The following is a 25,863-nucleotide window of genomic DNA, read 5'->3' on the forward strand; positions in this document are numbered from 1 at the left end:
GGGTAATATTTATATCAGGGAAAGTTAGAAAGTAAGAAGTTATCATTTAAAGTTTGAGGATGAAAAGGCCTTTGAATACTTAGAGTTGAGTTGACGGAATGGTCTCTGACTTCTTCCTGTACTTCTGTGCTTTCACGAGAAGAGACATGGCATGATCTTTATACCAAACACCCACTGATCATGTAGATATAAACTCACTGGTATATATAGAATTCTCATTTTCGATTGATTATATTTCCCATCTTATGAAAAATGAAACCTGGTGTCCAAGGTCACACACTAATAAACATGGGGAGTCTGCCCCTGAATGTATATTCTTAATCCACAGAACTCTGGTAGGGGAGGCTCAAAAGCCCAGGTGAGCTCCTTTGCAGGGAACAGTCCACCTCAGGTCTCAAGAGTTCTGGCCACCAGTTTCTCAGTTACAACCTTCAGAGAAAATATTCATCTCAACCAGGTGCCAGAGACAATAGCTTCCTGTGCAGCATCCAAAGCACAGGTTTGTCCCAGAACCAGGAAGGCTGTATTTCAAGACATGCCATGGTGGTAGCAGTGGCTTTTCTGATTCTACACAAGACTTTTGGTGGAGGCTGCATTGTGGTTTACTTGGATGGTGTGATACCATTTAGAGAGGAGTGGTTGTATAAACCAGGTACTGGGTGCATGGATTCCAGCAGGGATATCTTGATGTTGTATGTCTTGAGATTACTATTGAAACATCATGACCAAAAACAATCCAGGGAGAAAAGGGTTTATTTTACTCACAGTTCCATATAGCAGTTCATCATCAAAAGTCAGGAACTCAAGCTGAGCAGGAACCTGGAGGCAGGAACTGATGCAGACACCATTGAGGGGTGCTGCTCACTGGCTTGCTCCACATGGCTTGCTTAGCCTGCTTTTCTTATAGAACTCAGGACCACCAGCCCATGGGTAACACCTCCTACAATGGACCAGGGCCTCCCCCATTGATCACTAATTTAAAAATTGACTTATAGCTATATCTTATGGAGTCATTTTCTCATTTGAGGTTCCCTCCTCTCTGATGACTCTAGCTTGTGTCAAGTTAACATCAAACTAGCTAGTACAGGATGTTTTTCTCTCTGTATCCGACTCTCTAGAGACTCATACACATTACTGAGATAACTGTAGTGATACTTCATTTGTATTTTAATAAATAAAGCTTGCCTGAAGATCAGAGAGAAAAACAGTCACCCTGGTCAGTCTTACAGACCAGGCAGTGGTGACACACACCTTTAATCCCAGTAGCCACACTAGTTTACCATAGAAACCAGGTGGTAGTTGTGCACACCTTTAATCCCAGCACTAGAGCGGAATAGACAATGGGAGGAAACAGCGCTCAGGCTCAGTCTCATTCTGAGGATTCCTGGAGGCAGGATCGCCATTTTGGACTGAGGTAGAGGTAAGAACCAGTGGCTGGCTGTTTTGCTTTTCTGACCTTCACATCAAACCCCAATATCTGTCTCTGGGTTTTTATTAATTGTGCTACAGCTAACTTACCTATTCTACTTCATTCATACAAAGATAGTGTCCAATAAGGACCCTTAAATTTCCCTTAGTATGTTGCTTCCTTGCTCATGATAACCACAACAAATAATAAAAGCAGGCATAGATACCTGTGATTTACTATTGGGCACCAATTCCCCACTGATTTCCTACCACAGACTATGGTAAGCCTTGGTTGATCTTTCTGCAGATCTCACCAAGGCAAAGGCATATTGAGATTTCCCAGGGGAAGACAAGCAGTTTACAAGACATGTGTGCATGACCCGGGCATAGCTGTGTTCTTCAGCAAGAAGGTTTCTCTCCCTGTGAACTTGTCTTTCCATTTGTCTACATTAACTTCTTCCATGCTTCTGTTACTCATATGAAAAACAGGGATGACATAGTAATCTAACTAAGGTAACCACTTTAAAGACTAAGGGTAAAGTGTTTAGAATAGTCTTATAGCCATTAAGTGTTTTCCACTCTCCTTCTCTTCATGGTTATTGCTGTTATTAAGTGGCAAGGAGCTGGTCCCAAGATGCCCACAAGTTCCAATATCTGAAGAATATGATTGATGTAAGGTCCTCTAAGAAGACTAGCCTACTTATTCCTGGGTACCACAGACTCAGTCCAGAAAAGTTTGTGATTTAGTTTCCTGTAGGCAAGGACTTCTCATTTGTTTTTGGCTGCCCAGACCCGAAATAATTACACAGAAACTATATTAATTAAAGCACTACTTGGTCTATTAGATCGGGGCTTCTTATTAATTAACTTGCATCTTAAATTTTATGATTTTGTATTTTACAATGAAGTTGTGGCCTACCGGTAAAGTTCCCGGGCATCTTTCTCCTTCGGAGGCTACATGGTATCTCTCTGAGTCCGCCTACTTTTCTCCTCCATCTCTGCTTGGAATTCTCGCCTTGCTCTGTTCTGCCCTGTCAAAGGCCCAAAGCAGCTTCTTTATTAACCAATGATAATAAGACACATTCACAGCATACAGAGGGGAATCCTACATCAGTTTCATAGATAGAATTTTTGTGCCCTTTTAGGTAAAGTCTCGAAGGTAGATAGATTCCGTTCATCAGGCAGAGGGTTGGGACCTCTTCTGTGCTTTGCTGAAGCTCTTCTGTATCACACAGCCCTGTGGGGCCTGGAGGTCTTTTCTGCCTGCTTCTTGGCCTCCTGGCCTGGCATCTGTGAGGGACCACCAGGGCTTTCTCCAGGGAGCCAGTACTTTCTATATTTCATGAGGTTCAGTCTGTTAGGCGGGGCCAGGTGGCAGCTTGCTTGGTTTCTTGCAACTCCCTGGGGGATGAGAGGCCTTGAAGTATCTGATTGCTTTAGGGTGTCAGGCACCCAGTTAGTGCCTCAGGGATAGCTCCAGTGACCACCGCCTTTCTTGTCCCAGTTTGTAGGCCCCGAGTTCAGATGTTGAGGACTCCAAAGCTTTTCTCTGTTCTTTCTTTTTCCTTTGTGTTCCTAGGGCTCTAGTGCTTTCCCTGGAAGCTCCCACTGTCAATCAAGCCCCTGGAGCTACTCTCTCTCGCTGGAGTTCAGCCACTGCTCAGCAGCACCACTCCCCCTTGACTTCCTTACCCCAACATCTCCAGTGGCTCCTCCCACCCACAATACTGATACTTAGATACTAAAAACATCTGTATCTTTTATTTCCTTTACCATATGGCACACTCCCTCCAGCTTCATGAGAAACATTTGGGTCCCAGATTCTTGCTACATGTCAGATACGGAGGAGGCAGCACTGATCAGGCAAAGCCTCTGTGTCTGTCCCAGGATTTTCAGGGGAGAGATATACAAGTTGCTGATGCCAGGGTCAGTTTGGTAGGTTCTGAGGAGGGGAAACACTAAGGGAGCTCTCACCCTGAAGGGCTTGACCCCGTGGGCTGGGGAGTTTGCCATGGGGGTGATCTTTGTGCAGAGCTCTAATGGACCACAGGGATAATTTGATGAGAAAGATGGTGGTGAGACTCTCCTGGAAGAGAAAGTGCTTGGGAAGAGGAGATGTGGGTGCTACAATGAATAATAACAGAGTGTCTGGATAGCAGAGAGGGGCCAGATGAAAGGTTAAAGTGGTAGTCAGGGTCAGATCTTCATAGACGGGAGTGGGCTAGTTGGGTTAGCCTTGGTGTAGTGGTAGGAAGTCACTGGTGGTGGCTGTGAGGATGGGATGAATAGTGAGATGGTGTGATTTGACTTGGGTTTAGATCGCTTTGGAAGTTGTATTGAGAAAGCTTTGAGTTGAATGAATGCGGAGAGAAGTAAGTGGTAGGTGGTGACCCCCAGGAGCTCTTTCATAAGCTAAAGTGGGAAATGGCTGGGGTAGTGACATACAGAGAACGAGGAAAGTGAAACTCTTTGGGATGATTTGCAGGCTGTGCACGCAGAATCTACCAAACTTTATCTGCTAGGCATTCTGCACAAAATCACCGATTAAGGAAGAAAACTGTAATACAAAACATACATCTCAGGGCTATTTCAAAGTGTTACCTGCATGCCAGGTACAGGAGAACTTGATCCTCCTGCAGTCAGAGGCTCCAGGAAGAACCTCCCAGGTTCAAAATCCAAGCTCTGCACACAATTGATAAAGCTGAGGTCATGGGTTTCTGTTCTGTGTGACTGGTTGGTATTTGTTTGCTGCAAAGGGTTGCATACAAATTGCCTGGCCGTTTCTGTTTATATATTATATAATGAAATTTCGTAACATAGGGGTATTTCTCAGATGTAGGAAGTGGGGGGCGGCATATGTTAAAGACCAAAGGAACAATGTTTGGATTTTTTTTTAGGATTATCTTAATGCTTACAATATTACAAGTGCCCCATTCTGCAGATGGGAAACAAGCATGGGGTCCCTAGAAAAGTTCTATCTGCTTTCCCAATGAAGTAGTGTTCTTCTCTAAGAGATGTTTTAGCTCTAAATGTGGAATGACTTAGAATGGCGGGTTGGCAAGATGGTCCCATAGCTTCCAGTCTCTGTACTCTGGAGTCCTGGACAAAGAGGGACCAGAGTCCTAGATGCATGGTCCTGCTCTCCTGCTACCCTAAGCAGTCTCTCGGTACTGCCTCTGAACTGAGTGATCTCCACAGTATTTACTGTCTCTCCCATGTGGTCAGTTGTACTGAACTCATCAGATTAAATAATCCCAGCTCTGTAATGAGCTGTCCCCAGATTGTCCTATTAGACAAAAGCAGAAATACCCTTTTCTTCTGATTCTAATGGAATACTTTACCATAAGTAGTCTCAACTTCCTGCAGAAGGCCAGTCTCCTTAGCTAAGTGCAGGTGAGCAAAGGCTGCCCCTAATGAGACCTGGGCACAGAACTAAGGCATCTAAATTGATCCATTGAGTTGAATTAAGTCAGAAATACTCAGGGCTTCAAGTCATTGTGAACAGACACTCATGGTGTGACACAGCCCAGGAAAACAATGAGGGAAAACCCAGACTAAGAATCCAGGGAGCCATTTGGTGGGGGTGAGTGGTGGACAGAGGGTTTGTCTTTGCTGTTTACATCTACATGTGCCCTTTTTTGCCTCTTCCACATTTCTCAACTCCAGCTCTTAAGGAAGAGTACTCCCTTGTTCACCTAGCACAATGTCAGAGCCCTTTGCCTGTGCTTAATCCTCAGGGAGCGCCTAGAATAGGTATAGTTAAAGGAGCCCCTGTCACAGAGGCATAGTGATTTTCCAAGGTCACATGCTAACCAGGTAAAATTGGGGTTTGAATTTATCATCCTCTTGTTTAAACTCTTTCTTTCATACCACTAAGAAGTAGGGTGTCCCCTTGAATCCTTTTTGGTTTCCTGATGCGTTGGATTGACCTTAACTATCTGAACCTTTGCTCAGAGGATGGGAAGTACAGTGAGATGCTGGAGATGAAAGGGCATCATAAAGAGGTGGTGAACTGGTGGGAGAAATTCCGTGATAGTTGCATGCTTAGCAGTCCATACTGTAAGCGTAGCAGCCATATTTGATACTTTAGCTGGGGCTTCTAGTGAAGTTCCTTGGAGCTTGGTAGAGCCTCCAGGGAATGGAGCCATGCTTCTTCTCATCTTTACCTACTCAGCACCTATCTTCTGATACAGGGTGTCTCTCTGTATGCTGTCAATATGTTTTATCCCCATTGGTTAATAAGGAAGCTGATTTGGCCAATAGCCAGGCAGGAAATTCAAACAGGGATACAGGGGGAAAAAGGGCAGAGTCAGAGATATGACAGCAACTGTTGGAGAAGCAAGATGTGAGGTAACAAGTCAGGAGCCTCACGGTAAAATATAAAATAATAGAAATGGGTTAATTTAAGTTGTAAGAGCTAGATAATAATAAGCCTGAACTAATAGGTCAAATAGATTTTAATTAATATTAAGCCTTAGAGTGGTTATTCAGAAATTGGTGGAGGGAGAGAAACCTACAGTACCTCAAGTCTCACATGTGGATTCTAGTGCATTATCTCCAATACATATTTCTCTCTTCTATAAGGTGTGTGAAGTATTTAAAAGGGCACCTGGCACATACTTCATGCTCCATGATTATTAATTAGCTATTAAAATTATTGTTATGGGATCTTCATAAACATCATCTAGGTTGAATGCCTGGTGTTTACTATCTGGTCTTCCAGAGAGTCTCTCTCACCTGTTCGTCATCCCCACGAGTATAAGCTATGGTCCTACAGTGACTCTTTACTATATGGTGGTCATTGTGTAGGTCCTATTTCTACTCTAATCTGAGAATGAAAAGTCTTAAAATGGAGCCTGTGAATGGGTTAGTGATATATAAGAACTTCACATGCCCCCAAGGGACAATTCCCATCTGTGAAAAGACACAGGATTCAAGAGAACACCCTAATGAAGGATTGTTGGCCTGAGGGCTCTGCCTGCATCACTGTTGGGCAGCCATGAATGAAACACCCGCTGCTCCTTTCTGAAGGGTGCACAGATGATGGGTGAGAAGTCACTGCCAGAACGTTGTGGTCTCCAGGCCATGTTTCTGAATCTTATCGTAGAAGCTCAAACATTTGTGTACATCTTGGTTTCTGTCCATGACTACTGTGCTTCCTCAGATGGAGGAAGTCCATCTGATGGGTCCCTCAGATTCAACTGGAATCAGATCCGGGGATCCCTCCAGAATTACATGGCCTTTTCTTTGACTTCAGAATCCTTCGGTTTACACTGTAAAGGGCCCTGATGCTTGCTAAGCATCTCCCAGTCTTCTAAGCTGCCATATAAACTTTAAATTCTCTCGTCAATATTTTCACTTGCCCCTTCTTCTCCATAATAAAAATATAAATAAAAAATGTCATTTTATTATTGTTATCTCATCACGTTAGATTTTACCCTGAGAAACTTGGATTTTCCTTTACACTCTTTATGTTCTTGGGGGCTTTTAGGACCTCCCTGACCCAGAACATAGCAGGTGATTTGCAATGCTCTTGGTTGCCCACCAGAATGAGATTGCAAGACTCTGTTACTGAAGACACCACACGTTTGGGTTATAAGACATTGAGAAATCAAGCTGAGCTGGAATTTCCTTCTAGCTGGCTAGCTTCCACAGTGATGGAATTAGGTGCTACGTAAGCTGCGTAGAGAGGAAAAATCATTAACGTTCCTACCCAGCCATGCATCCTTTGAGCTACAATGAGGACCTGCCTGGTAAGATATGCCGATTAGTGTAATAGTGTTACTATTAAAAGGGTAACAATCCACTCTCTGCTTGGATTAGAGGCTCATTCTACAGGAAGAGAATGAAGAGGGAATGTGGAGAAAATTCTTTATCAAGCACAGAAGGGGTGAGGTGAGGTGAGGTGAGGTGAGAGGAGCGATCAATAGCTGGGCAGTTAGTTTTATGAGGGAGAAGGGCTAACCCTGAAGCTTGTTACTGTGAGGTTAAAGTAAGCCAAGTGGACTCTCAGCTCTGGCATTGGAAGTCTCTAACCCCACCCCGGTTCTTTCCATTGGTATACTTTTGACAGTACAGGACTTCGTGACTACTGACTTCACTGACAAGACTGTACGGGATCTTAGATGTAGGAAGTGTAGAGGTGGGTCAGACCTCAGGATCAGCTGACTCAGAGGGTCTGTGGTCAGGGACCCAGACAATTTTCTCTGCACTCTCGCTCTGTTCTGTCACTAGCACCTCTCATGACTGCAGAATTGCTCTCATTGAAGTCGGATTGCAGTATCTCTGGGTCTAATAGGGAAGAGGCTATCTCAGCTGGTGGTTCTGCTTTGAGAAAGAAAACCATTCCTAAGATCCACTCTGTCATGACTCAGTGGCCTAAAGTCACTAAAGCCTTGGGTCACACCCTGAGTGGTCTACTTGCTGTTAGGTTCAATGATGTCACCTGAAGTGGAATGCATTTGGCTGCTCTTTTGGTATGCGTATGTCCTGCACAGTATTTGCTGGCCTGTGTGTCCCAGTGTCCCTCACACACCAAAACGGGTAAATATTTGGCAATAGGACAAAGGGAAAGATTGTAGGGGGTTAGAGTAAGCCAGGGATTTAGAAGGAAGGTCAGATCTGAGTCCTGCCTTACCTGTGTGAGGACTTCAGAGAAGAGAAGGCCTGGAAGGTCTTCCATCACACCTACTTTGGATCCTTAGAGACCAGATTTGAGAGGAAAGAGACTGTACCTTCTCCCTCATAGGCCCACCTTGGCCTGTCTTTTCAGGGTCCCGACCGCTGTGGGCAGGCATTGCTGCAGATTGGGGTGAACATGATGGCACTACCCGGAGGCCGCCACCTGGATTCCATTCCTCTGCAAGGGCAGAGGTAAGTCATTCGCTTGTACTGCCCAGGAGAAGATTGGTAACAGCTGGTCCTTGGGAGGTACGAGCTGCCTTGAATGGAGTGGTGTGGGTAGAGGGAGGGAGGTGGTTTAAGCAGTGTATGAAGACAGGAGTTTGAAGGTATTTAGTCTGGAAGAGAGATATGTGGCCATCGGAGGTGCCTACTTCCGGTTGGAAAATCCACAGAGAGTTACCAGTGCAGATTTGACTTGGCAGGCCATGGAGCTTGGAACCAGAAGCAGGGGTGAAAGTCCAGGGTGCTGGGTCTATACATGATGAGCTTTTCTGCACTGCCCTGACTGACATGAAAGATCCGCATCCTTAGACATCCTTCAGGTTCAGGCACATGGATAGCTGGTAACTTTGAGGAAGGCTTAATCTGCAAAGGAGCTGTGTGGCCCGTTGCTCTGGACTTCTGATAACTGGTCTAGCCTTGGATCCTTGAGACCCTCCATCATCACAGGAACTTCTTCTTCAGCCCTAGCAATCAGCATTCATTAAAATCCTGTGTCTTTTCTGATTTTTTTGAGGCATTTTGATGAGCTGTTTAGAGAAGACATAATTCTGTTAAATCCTGTTTTGTTTTATTTGTCATGTTTTGTTTTATGTCTTGCTGTTATCTCACCTTTTCTGTATCCCCAAGTTCCCACCAGACCTGCTCGGGATGCTGAGCCACCTTACCTTCCTTTCCATACTGCTCATTTGGTTTTGGGATAGCTGTATATATGTATAGATGAATAGACAGACATATGAATAGATAGATGATCGTTGGCAGGTAGGTACACAGAAGATAGTGTGATGCTTTAAAATAAAAGGATGAATTACATCCCCAAACTCCCTAGTGGGACAGATTTAATCACTCTCTATGAAGGTCTTGTCTATTCTCCCAAAGCCATCATTAGAAGGAGGTGGAGAAATTTGGCACACAGTTCTTGCATGTTCCCCAGGGCACAACACTATTAGAAGTGTAATTTAAAGCTTCCTGTACGGACAGACGCAGGCAATAAGTGATTGTATCTTTGCACGTAGTATGTATGGTGAAACTCAGAAATGGTGGGATGTGACTGTCAGGAGTCTGGAGGTAGAGCTGTCCTGAGATGATCAAGTGCAGTCAGCTACGGCCAGGCGGCTACCCAGCCTTAGAGCTGAGTTGTTCTTGTTCACTGTGTGGCTGGTGAAAATTCTGGAGCCCCATCTGTCCTCCAGTCCCCGCATGTTTAAAATGGAGATAATGACAGTACATACCATGCAGGGTCAATGTGAGGCTAATCAGATGAATATATGCAAACTATGTGGAGAGCTATGTAGAGAGACTATTGCTTAACAAAAGTCTGCTAATGCCAGGGTCACTGTGTAGGTGTTGTTCGAGAATTCTCCTTTCTGACCCTCTCCCCCACCGGCGGGTGACCTTACCAATAAATAGGAAAACACAGACTCTTTAAAAGTCTAGTATTTTAAACTAGGAACAACTGGAAGAGTCCTGGTATAGACGGCACAGTCTGCCTGCCACTGCACCGCCCATCCCTTCCCCGTGTGACATTAAATCAGGCTGTGGAACAGCAGTGGTCTGGCAATGGGATCCTAAGTGGGTGGGACAAAGTCTGCTCTAGGGCTGGAGAAGTGTCTAGGGCGGTGTTAAGGAGGGTGCCTCAGCTTGACTCTGGGCTCTGCTATAACAAAAAAATCTGTTGGTTTTTTTTTTAATTTTTAAGTTCATTTTATGGCTCAACTGTTAAAGGCTAGGTTCACAACCCAACCAAAAATGTAAAATTCCGTTTCTTTATCAACACACACACATGCATGTGCAAGGCAAAACCTATTGGCACACAGGGTCTCCTCGGTTCCCTAGCTTCTCCTTCAGAACAGGAATAGGGTCCCTGAATAAAGGATAAGGGGTGAGGGTCTGATCTTGACAGCCTTTATGTCTCCCTGGTTATCCACTGATCTTTCTTTTTCTCTCTCCAACTTCCAATGTTCCAGAAGTTTTAAGGGGTAGCAGGAGTTAGATCACATGACCACAACATGGGAATCTGGCTGGCCTTATCTAGCAGGCCCTCCTTGGGAAATACGGGCAGTCATCTGGGTAGAAGAGCTGTGGACTGTGGAAGGAGCTGGTTACAGTGTTGTCATGCTGTATTTCTGACGGGTCAGTGAGTCCAAGAGAGGGAGAAACATGTTTCCTTTCACACGATCCTAGCATGATTCACATGTTCCTAGCCTAGCTTTGCAAAGCTGATTGAAAATACTTGGGGGTAAAACCACTGGGCCTGGAGACCTGTCTATCATGTATGTTCTTGAGCTGTATTTTTGGATTATGGGGTATTGCTCGCAGAGAAAGTTAGTTCCTGCTCACAGGATGTCAGGGGTCTATATTAGTTTGCTCAGTTGGGTGCTATATTAGAGGCAGTCAGTAGCAGAGACTACTGTTTCTTGCTGTGGAGGTCTCTCTTGTGGTGATTGTAGCATGGTCCTCACAGCTAGCTAAAGGGGCTGGCCTTAACCACAGCCCGTCGCACCATGGACTCAAATGCACAAGTACCTTCTATGGCAAGTTGCTACTCACTGAACCTTCACTGTGGCCTATGCAATCATTGTTGTCTCTATTTTGTAAACAAGGGAGTCATAGGTTAGCTTTTCTGGAAAGCAGCCTTTGCGGTGGTGCTGCTCAAAGTCCAGGATAGATTTTTGGGAGGCCCCTTGGGCTGAAGTTGTCAGTGTGGGAGGGAGAGGGCTGGGTAGAGGGTTAAACTGAATTTCAACACTGGCTCTGTGGTAACTCACAGGGAGCTTTGGAATCAGAGTTGTTCATAGGTCCAAGTGGCAAGTACTTTAGAGTCTACCTTGCTGTGTCATTGGGGAATAAAACTACTTTCCGATCCAGAATCCAGGAAGCTGGGACTGCCCTTCTGCTCCAAGTCAGGCAGAGTGAAGTTCAGTAGAAAGACTACAGATTTCACCAACGAGAAGCCACCAGCCACTCCCTCCCTGGAGTCCATTACTAGCCAGGGAGATTTTCTGTTTCCTGTGTGTGTTCAGCCTGGAAGAGCTCACTGCCTCTGCTGCTGCAGCACAGCCCCGTGACTTCCTGGTTCCGAGTGCTGCCCAATGAATGAGCCACTCTTTGCTCAAAGAAACTCTATGCATCAGTTACTTCCACATTAGTGTGACCAAATGCCAGACAAAAGCAGCTTACAGAAGGAAGGATTTATTTTGGCTCACAGTCTGAGGGTGAAGCCCATGGAAGGGAAGGCAGGTTAGTGGGAACCTGACTGAGGTGCAGCTCACGGAAGGGAAGGCAGGTTAGTGGGAACCTGACTGAGGTGCCGCCCACAGAACCTGACTGAGGTGCTGCCCACGGAAGGGAAGGCAGGTTAGCGGGAACTTGAAGTGGGATCACATTGTGTCTGTAGTCAGGAAGCAGATGGGGCTAAATAATGGTGTTCATTTTTCTTTCTCTTGTTTTCTTCATCCATGGAATGATGCTGCTTTTGTTTAAGGCGTGTCTGTCTAGGCCAGTGAAACCCATATAGAAACCTGCCCACAGTCACGGGCAGAGGTTGTTCTCAGTTAGACCCATATAGAAACCTGCCCACAGTCACGGGCAGAGGTTGGTCTCCAAGGACATTCCAGACCCAGGCTAGCCGACAAGCAATCTTAACCATCACATTCTATGAAATACATTTTTTTCAGTTTCTTTCGGAAGCAAGGGTAGATATAGGAAGGGCATGCCTCACCCCTCTGAGGACATGCCCAGAGGGCTTCACAGCTAAAGGCTTCAGGTTGTGATGTTTCTAGCAGCTATGGAACAAGTCTTTCTGTAAAGAAGTTTGGAAGCACTGGTTAATCTGTACCCCAATGAGACACCGAGGCTTGGAAAGGAGACAGAGCTGCTGTGTAGCAGAGCTAGGATGAGACTTCTACCCCTGTGCTGGAAGAGACTCAAGCCGGTCTGTTTAATCCACAGTGTTCTTGGGGGCATTGCACAACCACACACTCAACTATTCCAGCGGTCATGTGTTTATCCACCTCCTGAAAAGTTATTGTACAAATATTTATTGATTGTAGATCCCATATCTTGTATGGTACAGTGTAGTTGAGGACATGCAATGACCTGGTTAGATGTGGTCCCTGCCAGCAGGAAACTCCCACTCTATCCAGTGACTTCTCTATTGGGCTGGTTGTCTTAGATTTGCAGCACCTCTGACCCTTTGACTGAGCAAGAAGCTCTTTGTTTTGTGAATTCTGTTTAATCAGAAGTCTGAGATGACCAGGGCTGGGTGCCCCTGTAGCTAGTGATGAGTAGTCCCCTGGTTGTCCAGCCTACTGTGGAGATGCAGTGGGGGCAGCTGCAGGCCAGCCCATCTCTGAGTCAGTAATGACTTACATGTGTGCTCCCTGCTCTGTGGCTGAGGTTCTGCTGCTGAGGGTCATTTTCTGTGACGGTGGTGAAGTGTGCAGACTGTAATTGTCAATGGGATAATTGTACGTTTTTCTGTTGCTGAAGCCAAAAGGCAGGCCAACCAAAGCTAGAATTAAATTCCCTCCCTTCTCTCATTTCTCAAGCGAAATCCACAGAAACACAGTGTGTGACCTTGAACAGGCAGACAGGAGTGATTCAGTAGTTATTTTTAAGAAGACGTTGAATATAAATTCCCACACACTTCTGGGAACTGGGGTTACAGAGGCATTGAATGTTGTAGCTGCGAGTTACCTCCGAGCTTATCTGTGCCTGAGAAACTGAGGCTCAGAGCAGGGAGGGGAGCTGTTTACGCTTCCTTCCCCATCTTTGAGACCTTTCTTCCCTGGCTTTTATTTCATAAGTCTATTTCCCCACCCTGCCTCCAGAAATTTTCTATGGCAGGGATCTGTAATAAAGAAACAATTTAAAACATAATTTCCTTTTATGCCTTTAATCATAAGATTAAAGATTATGAGTTTACTTAATCTGGGACATGACACCTTATCCAATCCATAGTTAATGTCCTTATCACCAAGGAACTAATGAGTAGCTCATTTTCATTTGTTCTCCTGCTATGATCAGATGTATATTATAGGATTACAATAAGTGTTTGTTGAAGGAATAATAATTTATCAAATGTCTGATGGCCTGAGGAGGTGACTAAGTGGGCATTAACACTCGTTCCGTAAGCATGAGGACCTTAGTTAGAATCCTCATCGCCTACCTAAAAATCTAGGCATGGCCACAAGGTGACTGTAACCCCAGAATTGGGGAACAGAAAGAGACAGGCACATCCTGGGAGCTCACTGACTGTCCAGACTATCCAGAAAGCACTCTTCAAGTTCTGTGAGAGACCCTGTCTAAAGGCGACAGGTGAGGAATGATTAAGGAAGGCACTGATTCCTGTCTAGCACCTGCACTCACATGCATGAACACACACAGCAGACTCTGTGTGCATGTCCCTCCCCAAGTCCCCTTAGATGTTTGATGAGTAGACAAGCCTTTGTTAGGGAGCTTCAGGTGTGTAAGAGAACTCATATATGCATGGCTTAGCGATGGGACTTCGTTCTTTTCCCTAAGACACTTATCTTCTTGCCTAGGCAGTTTGGATGCTCACCTTACTAGACCTGGATGGAGGTGGGGGTTCCTTGGACTTCCTACAGGGCAGGGAACCCTGATTGCTCTTTGGGCTGACGAGGGAGGGGAGCTTGATTGGGGGAGGGGGAGGGAAATGGGAGGCGGTGGCGGGGAAGAGACAGAAATCTTTAATAAATAAATAAATTAAAAAAGAAAAGAAATCAATCAAATAAAAAAAATACACTATCTTCTGTCTCCAGCTTGCTAGTCTTTCTCCTTCTTCCCTCCCTCCCTCCCTCCTACCCTCTCTCTCCCACTTCCTTTTTTCTTTCCTTCCCACTCTCCCTCCCATTTATATGTTTCTCTTTCCGCTCCTTCCTCCTTTATTTTCTTATTTCAGAGAAAACAGCTGTCTGGAGGGAAAGGATAAGCTATTTATCTTGAGAAGTCTGAGTGGGAGCCAAAGGTTTGGTTGGCTGAAAGACTCAGAGAGTTGAGAGAGACATTTTCTTTCCATCTAAAGAAGAATGATTCAGAAATAGTTTTAGCCTTTGCTTTTAAGTTCATTGGAAGAGAGAAAGTCTATAATTTGCTCATCAAATCTCTTGTGGGAGAGCACAGTGCAGCAGGAGCATGGGTTGGGAGTCAGAGGCCAGCCTGCCACCAACTTGCTGTGTGTCCTTGGACAAACCTTCTCCTCCAAGGTTCAAATTTTTCATCCCAGGAAGGGGAGATGGTGCAAATTCCCCTGAGGCTTCTCTAGATTCAACATTCCAGGAGTTTCAGATGGTTTTGTCCCTTTGAGAACAAAATGACCTTTAGTACCACAGGGTGGGGAAAGCAGCTCCTTTGACTAGCAGGAGGTCCCCTGTGTCTCTCCTATGGGATTCTTAGTGGGGTTTGGCACCTGCCTTGTACCTGGGCTGAAACTGTAGACTATACTAGCTTCAAAGTATATTAGTTTCAGCTCTGATGGTGAGCTCTATAGCTTGTAAGAACTCCTTGATAGGGCTGGATGAGTGCTAAGGAAGAAAGGTTTGCCCTGGTTTGTTGGAGCATAGTGCTCAGAAACCCACAAGTAAAAGAATTCCAACACATGTCAGAACTCTCCTCAGTCATTTCAAACTCACCACTACTCCTCTGGCTACACTTGGCAGCTCCCCACTTCCCTCGTCATGATCCTATGCATCTTCTCCTTGGCACATGATACTCCTTCCGTCTGGAGCTATCTTCTTCCAAAGCCCGCTGAACTTGAGAGCATGCTACGAGGGTAGGAAACAGGGATATCCTAGCTCTAGCCAAGCTCTCCTTTCTCTTCTTTCATGACTCTCTGCTAATTCTCACACACTGTGTGTAGCACACATTCGGTGGAAGGAACATATCTGTATAATAAGAGGTTCCACCCCCATGAAGATCATATATGCATCGTCTTAGTTACTTTTCTGTTGCCATAATAAAACACCATTACCAAGGCAACTTACAAAAGAAAGTGTTTGCTTTGGGCTTATGATTCTGGAGGGTTAGGGTCCATCATGCCGGAGACAGCATGGTAGTAGGTAGCAGACTTGGTGACTGGAGCTGTAAGTTGAGAGCTAGGCCTTCACACATCTTGAACATAAAGCAAGAGGGAAAGGATGAATTGGGGATTGCTCAGAACTCTGAAACCCTAAATCTGCCTCCAGTGACATGCTTCCTCCAACAAGGTCACACCTCCTAAGCTTCCACAAACAGCCACCAACTTGAGATGAATACTCAAACGCCTGAGCCTATGGTGGGGCAGGGCATTCTTGTTTAAACTATCACAAGTATCTCTGCTGTAGAATCCTAGAACACCTAGCCCAGTGTGCACAATAGATTTTGCATACTAGTTCTTAGTGCCTTTTATATAGCGAAGCATCTCTTTACAGAGAATTCACTTCACCCAGCAAGTGGGAAGGAGTGAGACAGAGGAATCCAAATTCTAGACTTGGAAGGTTTTGAAATGAAAATACCATTTGGAGTATGAATAAATGAAAATGAGTCAAGCAGAGAACAGATACGGTGTTCCACTGACTATCTACTCTAGTGTTTGGGAGTGCACCGTACACAGGACCAATGGGATAAGCTAAGAATGAGGAAACGGTACCAGGAACTGGAGGCCTGGTATAGGTCTGTCAAGGTGGAGATATCATTCCCTTGGGATCAGTCCCAGAGATGTGTTCTCTGTGGTGGACTTCAAAGCATGAAGGCAGGGGGCAGTATCCAAGAGGCAAAGGCAGGGGTGAGATCGGTGAAGGGGTGGAGAGACCCCAAGGCTCTCAGCGTTCTGATAGTGTTACTCTCCCAGGACCACTGTTGATGTGATCCCCCCAGCTTCCCTGCTTTGCTACAGAATCACCAGAGATCTATATTGAAGGGCCCAAGCCAGCATAGCCGTCCTGAAGTCTCACACCGTGCCATGGCTTCTCAGCAAGAAATGAGTGAAGGACTTGGGAAGTAACCAGCACACCACGGGCTCTAGATGGTCCCAAGCTTTACAAACAACATAAGAACAATTTTGCATCGTGGAATAAGCTGACCCTGGGTCCTAGAGGTTGGACCATCAGTTGAGTTTCTTGACACCGTCCAAGGAATGATGTAAGCATAATAGAGAAGATCCAGACTCTGCTCTTGCAGTTTCTGAGATTTGCTTTCTCATCTTCACTGTGTGGCATTGCCCAAATGTCACACAGTTTCAGTGATGGTAGCCTCATGGGACTGCTTTGAGGGTTAAAGTGAGCCACTGAGATGGAGTTAAGCACTTAGCCCAGTGCCAAGGATGTTTATTAAAACAGTTTGCAGTGGGCTCTTACATGATGCCCCTACATCCCTGTTTCTGCATCTGTAAGGAAGAATGGTCATCTCCCACCATCAAACCACCCATCAGGGGCTCTAATTGGCAATCCCTCCCTTGTTGGGGGCAGGGTGAGAAATCTATTCCTTCTGACCTAGAGCCTCCAGGAGAAATGTTTTAGGAGTGCCTTGCTTGGTACTGGAGTTGGTTCCTTAAGATGAGGTTCTGCCACTCCCTCCCCCTGCTCCAACCCCACCCTGCCTAATTCCAGCCTAAACAGCATCATCTGGTCAGGAGTCTGGTGCGCGGAGACGACTGTGGTTGCATCTGGAGTTGTGTTTGCAGTCTGCAAGTCTCCAGCAGATCCAGATTTGGGGGCTTAGTCGCCTCATTCTAGATGTCTAGGAAAGCCTCGGTCTAAGAGCAATGGAGGAGCAACACGGGTAACAGGATATCTTCAGAGACCTGGCAGAGCTCCTTGGAACACCAGGCCTGTGAGATACTGTCCCCTGGCTCCCCAGGCACAGGAAGGAAGTTTATAGCATCAAGTTCAGGTTCCAGTTTCTTGTGGATATGGCAAAAATGGAGCCCCAGTCCTAGTCACGTTCCCTCAGACTCCTTGAGCGGAGACCCTTCAGGCTCCTGACTGGTGATTTTCCACCATGAAGGGAATGTGACTCATTGCCAGGCCCTCTGCCTTGACCTCAATTTTCGATTCTCCTCTGTGTGAGTAATAGGATCAGTTGTCTGTGCTCGCAAAAAACAGATTTCATGCATAGTGAGATGGCAGCTTAAAGTTCACGGTTGAGGACATTTGAACCACTAGAAGTTAGGGTGTGGCAAGGACAGCAGGATCCCCCACCGCATAGCCAGAGCTGCCCTGGTTAGCTAGACATTTTATGTTGGGGTCAGTCAGCAAATCCAATAGAGAGGTGGGGCTTAGAGGTCCAGAGAGCTAATGACAGAGAGTCAGGCAAGCTATGCAATTATGGGATGCTCAGTGCTAACGCAGTCCAAACCTTAATGAGCCACAGTCCCCAGACTCTGAAATTGAGGGGAGTATCTCATTCCGTGGCGGCACAGTGACCAAGGCTGGGTGTGGATGAGTTGGTACTGGGGCTGCATCTGGGGGAGGGGATGTTTTCCCTTGCCTTGTCTCCTCCCTGGGAGACCCTAAGGACTCTTAGATGTATGTCCCCACAAGACCAGGCTCCCCCTTCTGCAGTGGCCTATGGATCCTACTTGTATAGTACCTTGCACTGAAACCAAACCAAATGAAACCTAGCTCCTGTTTGGCTGTGAATCCCATCCCAACAATGGCAGCGTTAGTCACTGACATCCAGGGATCAAGTTTCATCTTCTCTCCTTCCCTCATGTCCCCTCACTTCCTTCCCTTCTAGGACAGCCACTTCTTTCTATTCCCAGTCATTGTCATTGTTGAGGCTCGGTTTCTCTCTTCCATGAACACTGTCTCTGAGGCAGCCCCCAACTGGTATTTTAACCCTGCTTTATTCCTCTTCCAAGTGACTCCAAATGTGCTCAGAGCTAAATCCAGATTCATAAACTGACTGCATCCAAGGTCTATGAGGAGGGACAAACCAGTCTATCTCTCCAGACTCTTTCCTTTGCAGCTCCCTGCTTTAGTCAGGACAGCTCCGGTAGGATTACTAATTTGATTCTTTTGACCTTTGGACAGCATGTACCCCTCTGCATAGAAAGCCACTGACTTGTCATGTTGGTCAGCCTCTCTTTTCTGAGACAGGGTAAATGCTATTTCCTTTGTGTAAATATTCACGGCGAGGTCAAGCAGGCTCAGTCTTCTGTGACCCTGGAGCTACTGCTTCACAGCCTCTTGATGACAGCCCGTGTTTAGTGAGCCTGAGATGTTAGGCTCTGTTGTGTACCCACCATGAGCTCCACCCGGCAGAAGTTTCCTCATCTGAAGTAATAGTAGTCCGTCTCACACAGTTTTGCTGTGGGCAGGATGAAAGGAGGCAGTATAGATAGAGGCTTGGAGTCCCAGTTGGCTTCTTGCTGGATCTCAACACACCGGCTACTGTGAGGATTACTTCCAGATTTGATTGCTGGTATTGCCTCACTTGTGTGAGGTGTTAATGAGCCTTGTTAGGACTAAGAGCTTCTCTTGCTCAGCTTTTGGAGTCTCTAGTGGTGTATGGTGTGTACGTAGAAAACATTTGACTATAACTGGGCTTGACACATCCTGGCTAGGGGACTTGGTACGATGAACAACTTCTTCTAGTTGCATCTGAGGATGTTTTGGAGGACAGAGCCAGCAATGCAACTCAAAGGAAGAACTCTATGTCCTTCAAGCCTGCCCATAACTGGAGGCAGGGATTTGTGTCAGAGCCTGGGGCTTGCATGGTGGATGAAATGAGGTCCAGTCACTGGGGTGGATGGTAGGGGAGCTTCAGAAGCCTGGCAGGTGGTAGAATGGCTGGCTGGGGAATCTTCTAGAGATGGCACCTAGTTTTTACTTGCTTTCCACAGAATGACACAGTGTTCTTAACATGGCCACTAATGTACTGGATCTGAGAGGGCTCCTATATGGGTCATGTTGGTCAAAGGAAGCCTTTGAGGCAGGGAAGAGAAGAGAACAGGGAAGGCACAGCTCATACCTGTCTAGTGTTCACATCAAGTTCCATGGCACGGTCATGACAATGGAGCTTGAGCACAGGGACAGATGAACTTGAATCCCTGTGTGTGTGGATGCATTTGTAGTCTCTACCTAAGGACACTGAATGTGACTTTGGGACTATTTGTAAGATCCTTTAATGTAGCACGTAATAACATGGTGTTAGAGTCTGAAGTGTTGGGTTCAACACCAAATGTTGCTACTTACGAGCCTCAATACATGCTACTAAATCACTATGGGCTTTCTTTCCTCCCTGGATTTCCATACCCCTAAGAAACAGACAGACTGGCAGCTACTAGTGTTTGTCATTCTTATTTTCAAGGAATTTAAGCTTAATTAATATAAGTGGGGAACAGCTTCAGGGTGCTAGGCCCAGCAGCTGGGGTACATGTAGGAGAGGTGAGGTATACACAAGCTGAACTGGCCCAGGGGATAGTCCTGGACTTCGGCAGTTTATCTCCTGTGATCCCCCTTACCCAAAGAAATGTTTACATGACCCCAAATATATAGGCATATAAGCTATGTATATAATCTAATAGTTATTAGTAATAAGTCAGAAATAAATTTATCTTAAAGCAATTCTTTTTGTATATATACATTTTTTCAGGTATAAAAACATATCTGCATTCTAAAGAGATTGAATATGCTGGTTTTTCATAAAGAGTTAAATCGTAGATGACTGCAGAACATAGGATAACATCTATGATTTGTAGCTGATTAATATTGTTACTTTATAGTTAATTAAATTTATCATTGTCAGTACAATGAATTATATTCACTTAAATACATAGAAAAAATAACAGAAGTATATATGTGCCATTTCAGAAATTGTTAGAAATTCCATCCTAGTCCCAAGCCAAAATGAATGATGTTTTATGAAACTAAAATTAGAAACTGAAACAGCCATTTTAAAGTCAAGAATTCTAATACAACTCAAGGATATGCTGATTTGGTATTTACACGTTGAGGATGATGGTAGGAAACTATTACAAGGATTTAAACGGTTGATACTGGGGCATGACAGTGAACTCTCTGGAGCATGCAGACATGGGGGCATAGGAGGAACTCATCTAGGAGTTCCTCAGAGATGAGTCAGCATGTGAAGAGACATGTGGGCAAGAGGTCAGGACTGAGAGATTGACAGGACTTGGGGACAGTGATTGGAAATGATGGGGAAGATGTAGGCGAGAGAACTGGGGCCCAGAGCACCAGAGCTCATAGCCGTTATGAAGGGGAAGAGGGGGGACGGCCTAGGCAATGGCTCTGAGGTAGGTGTCTCTCTTGTGGATACTATCATACTGATTTTCAGACATATACAGAGCCCCCCCCACCCTTCACAGAGGTTTGAAGATAAGCTTTGGGCTGGAGAGACGGTTCAGTGGGTAAAGAGGCTTGCTGCCAAGCTTGGCTGTCTGAGTTTGATCCATAGGACTCACATGGTGGGAGGAGAAAACTGACTCCTGCAAGTTGTCCTCTGAGTGCCTTATATGTGTATGTGTGTGCTCACAATGCAATAAATAAACAAACATTAAAAACAGTAAGTCATGAAGGAATTAATGAAAGACAAGCCATATTAATAACTTCTTTTAAACTAAAGGCATCTGGAATGCCAACATTAACAAGGGAGGACTCTGAGTTACTAGAGAGAGGGAAGCTGTCAAAAGTACGTGCTAGCTGATTGTGCTGGAAACAGATTCCTGGTTCATGTCCCTTGGCATTCTGAAACAGAATAATGAGCCTGAAGGTCTGCGAGTAAAACAGCCCCACTGGTCAGCCTTACAGACCAGGTAATGGTAACACACATCTTTAACACTAGTAGCCACAAAATGACAAGCACCTTTAATCCCAGTAGCCACACTAGTTGCCATAGAAACTGGGTGGTGCATGCCTTTAATACCAGACCTAGAGAGGAATAGAAAATGGTATGAGCTGGGCGGTGGTGGCACATGCCTTTAATACCAGCACTTGGGAGACAGAGGCAGGCAGCTTTCTCTGAGTTCAAGGACAGCCTGGTCTACAAGAGCTAGTTCCAGGACAGGCACCAAATCTACAGAGAAACCTTGTCTCAATAAAATAAAATAAAATGGGACAAAAAACCTCTGAACATGTAGTCTCACCCTGAGATTTCTGGAGGTAGGATCGTCATTTTAGACTGAAGTTGAGGTAAGAGCCAGGGGCTTGCTGCTTTGCTTTTCAGATCTCCAGGTTGGCTTTATTTATTAAAATACAATTGAAATTCCACTACATTTCCCTCTTTGTCTAAAATAAAAAGGCTATATTAGTTTATAAGAAAACTATCTGCAATAAGTACAATAACTATATATAATATATACAGACAATAAATACATCAATGATGTCTAGTCCATTGGCATTTGACAAATTCAGAGAAAATATTTCATACCTATCATATTTTGGTGAGTCCAAAGTCTTATACCTAATTTGCTTTCTATCCTAACTTGCTTTTGCATCTGATAAACTATAGCTATCTAATCTTCAACTCCCTCAGAGACCCAACAAGGAAATAATCTTCCAAAAAAAATATAATGACAGAAACAGCTGGCTACCTAGACAGCCACCCAAAGTTCCTCTGCAACATTGGCATCCACCTTTTGTCTATAGGCCTAGCATATCTGACAGGCTTTTCTGTGAAGCAGGATATTTTGTGTTCTGCTTGTCTAATTAGGATAGCATATGGTAAACAGTTGAGGCAGGGCATTTTCTTGTCCAGTGGCTTAATTTTGCCCAAAAGAATGTAAGCTTCACGTGGAGTTTCTTTGATGCCCATTGTCTTCTCTGAGGTAGATTGGTTCTGCCAGGAGCATATGTCTTATTGTCATAAAAAAGAAGAACCTAGATTATTAAAACATCTTAAATGCCGTATTTTGTAGATCTCTGAAGTGTTTGAAGATGACCTATCTATCTAAAATATATCTTTGCTTGACTTTAAAAACATACCCAATGTGACTACAAGCTTGGTTATATAGGTGATTAACTACTAACTTATATTTTCTTATTATCCTAAACAGTTGGTAATAATAATTTTCAAGGACTAGAAATTTACATCACATTATTAAATGAGTTATATAAGTGTAATACCTTGAACAAGATTAGAAATGTATTACAAAATTAATTTTTAAAATTTAAAATGTATTTCAAAAATTTAGAATGTATGAAAAAAATTAATTTCAAATTTGTATCAATATATAAAATTTGTGTACAATATACAAAAGTCCAACTCAATGTAAAACATTTAAAACTAGTAGTTGCTTTTTAAAAGTCGATTCAATAATTACCTTTTTATCTTATCATATCTATATCTTACCTTCTTATTTTCAGAGCATATTCAATAATCTATTGTTTTATCTTATATCTTTATCTACCCATTTTCTTTTCAGTAGATTATTAAATCTACTGTTCATCTTATCATATCTATATCCTCCCTTTTTCTTCTCAGAGTAGACTGAATAATCTACCCTTTTATTCTATTATATCTATACTATCCATAATCCATTAAACAACCAAAACCACCCACCCACCTCTTGAGAATGTGGGCATCATCATCTTAAATTTACTTCCCGGGGGCGAAGGTATCTTTAAGGGATCCTGAAAGAAAAATTTGGGCTAATCATCAAGTCCTGGGAGAGGGAGCTGTATCTATGCATCATGGAAAAGTGCAGGGTTGTCTCAAGTCCTGGCTAGAGGAGTCTGTGAGACTTGGTCGTCTCAGCTAGCCACCTTGAAATTGTTGTGAGCAGTTTGTAGTACAAAGCCGACCTTTAAGTGGTGCTATCAGCTGACTGGCATCATATGAACCAGTGGAATCATTGTTGTGGGGCCCTGTATTCTTTCTGGAGACATCAAATATTACTGTAGGAAAATTTGTTGTTCACTGTAGAAAGCCTAAACTTTAATCATATCAAAACAGAAAGTTTAAATTTTGATAGACATGCATTCAAAGAAAGGTACCATAGAGATGAAAACAAGTATGAGGAGAAGGAATTTTTGGAAGCAGAGTTTTGATAGCCTTAGTCTCAAGATTTTTAGTTTCCTTTTGTCTCACGCCAGGTGGCTTCTGATATGAGAAAGAAACTCTGAATTTTTCCTTAAACAATATGCTTTGATTTAGAGAAGAAGATCCACTGTCCAATTTCAAAGTCCGCTTTGATTTTTAAGTGAGTTGTGACTATCGTTTTACTGAGAAGAAGGGAGATATGTATGTTTAGGTAGTAAAATTTTACCCTGCAGAGGATGTTGGTACCATAAGTCAGATTTCTCTTTGCTTGGTGATTTTTTCTGGATAGTTTTAGATGTCCAAGATCTCTCAAATTTTTGAAGATGGGTATTTTCCTGCAAAGAGAATCAGAACCCTGCTCCAATCTTTATGAGGTTTCTTTACAACCTGAAGGACTGTCACCTCTGTGGATGAGCTGTCATTTCTCTTTTTCAACTGAATATTAATTAATTTTGATGGTATCTGTAGCTTTTCATCTCCCACAGAAACAAGAGTGAACCCCTTCTCTAAAGTAGCACATCTCCTGGTTTCCACACATCCTTGAAATACACCAGCTGATTTAATTCAGAAGTTTTTTTCTACTATCCAAAATCTCTCTGCAGCCGTTGTTCCTATCTCATTAGCATTAAGAAAATTCAAGGTTAATAAAGCATTATGCAATCTATTTCTGGGAGTCTTTTTCATCCCTTTCTGTTTGTTTAACATATCCTTTATAGTACAGTTTGATCTTTCTGTAACTACCTAACCTGTAGGATTGTGAACCTGTAATATGCTTTATATTATAATAAGCAAAAAACTGTTTCACTTTCTTAGAGACATATGCTGGGGAATTATCTGTCTTTATTTGTGTATTTATGTATGTATGTATGTATGTATTTATTTATTTATTATTTGAGCCTGGGCCCAATTCTTAGCCCTGTCATCAGCCCACTATAGGGACCCCTCTGAGTGAGGATACTGACTAAGGCATGCCGGTGAATACAGGCCAGAGATCACACGGGCTCAGTGCGCAGGAGGTATCTACATGGCCACATTTCTAACCTCTGTGATAAAATGGCCAGCAAGAGTGACTGAGGAAAAGAAGGGCTCTTTTGGCTCACAGTCTGAGGGTACAAGCATGGTCAGGAAGCCATGGCAGCAGGGCTTGAGACAGCTGTTCACGTTATAATTGCAGGGATGTGTGGTAGGGGTCACATTGTATCAGTAGTCAGGAATCAGAGAGAGGTGAGTGCTGGCAGTCGGCTTGCTTTCCCCTTTGTGTGTGTTCTGGGCTTCCAGTCCCTAGCACGGTGCTACCCTCAGTTAGCTAACTTGGCAAATTCCTCTTAGACAAGCCCAGAGGTTTGTTTTTTCGGGGTAACTTTGCATCCTGTCAAGTTGATTGGTATTTGTTATTAATTATCATAGGATGCAGAGAACAGTTTCTCTTTGAAACTGTTTTGTTGGAAACTATGTTAGGTCTTACAAAAAATGGGGTGGGGGATGAGTAAGATACCCTCAAAGTTGCCTATTTCTTGAGCGAGTACTGTAGACCTCAGAACGACTGTGCACAATTGCTTTGTCCTTTGTACCCAGGTTGCTGATGGTCACTACTCCCCTTTGTCAGGACTCCTGGGGTTATCCAGGATACAGGGTCCAACCTTTTACCATGTTATACTAAGCATTTTAATGGAAAAAAATGGCATAGGGCATAGAAGGGAAATATTAAGAGGGCAGAATGAATAATAAACTTGGGAGTTTCTGGTTAATTTGGGGATAAAAACTTAGCTTGGAGAAGAAGGTCAGTGCATGGAGATAGGAGACAGCATAGAGGAGCAGAGGGGACTGGAGGCCATTTGTCACATGATGGATGGACGGAGGGAGTTTGTACAGTTGACTGAGATAAAGAAGAGCTCACTAATGTTCCTAGCACTGCACAGATGCACTCGGGGTATGTGGGGAATCACGCCGTCTGAGCACTGCAGAGTGGCGACTGCGCTCAGCTAACTTGGTAGCTAGGTGTGGATAGGAATGCAGAATTAGATACTGTAGTGAGCCGGACAGGATCGCCATTACAAGATGGCGCCCACATCCTGTCTTGTTGGTTACAAACAACTCCATATTTGGCTATGGCTTTGAGAGCTGCGCGTCCCTGCTTCCCGCATGTGCGGTGGATGAGGATCCTTGAGCCTATCCCGATGCGGTCTGGTGTCAGCTGTTGGTGGCAGCCAATCACAGGGCGACCCATATGCCAATTCCCTATTTAAGCGGCTGCCTAAGTGCACCCCCTCCCCTTCGCTTCCTGCTGCCTCTCCCCTTCGCTCCCTGCCCCTTCGCTCCCTGTCCCTCGTTTTCCTGCCCCCTCCTTTCCTGCTCCCCATCAATCAAGGGCACTCCAGTAAAGCGTGATCTGAGTGGAATCCTGGTGTGGTGGTCATTCTTCCGTCACCGGTAAAGAAGTCCGCCACAAGATACTTGACTGTCCCAGTGCCCTGCGGGGACTCATGCTGGTGCCACTCAGCACGGGACTCTCAGAAAGAGCAGAGGCAGAGTGAGGAGCACAGTGGGAACCTT

The 25,863-nt window shown here is 44.5% G+C and overlaps 1 protein-coding gene across 2 annotated transcripts in view; it reads left to right on the top strand.

Moving 5' to 3' along the window:
- Positions 1-25,863, top strand: part of Insc (INSC spindle orientation adaptor protein) — a 114,907-nt gene that overhangs the window by 18,207 nt on the left and 70,837 nt on the right. For both annotated transcript variants that reach the window (XM_075974833.1, XM_075974834.1), the window contains exon 2: positions 8,180-8,280. In XM_075974833.1, coding sequence (XP_075830948.1) covers positions 8,180-8,280 — 101 coding nt within the window. The remainder of the gene's footprint in view (positions 1-8,179; positions 8,281-25,863) is intronic.

Source organism: Microtus pennsylvanicus, chromosome 5 (assembly GCF_037038515.1).
Source record: "Microtus pennsylvanicus isolate mMicPen1 chromosome 5, mMicPen1.hap1, whole genome shotgun sequence".
In the NCBI taxonomy this organism is placed as follows: domain Eukaryota; kingdom Metazoa; phylum Chordata; class Mammalia; order Rodentia; family Cricetidae; genus Microtus; species Microtus pennsylvanicus.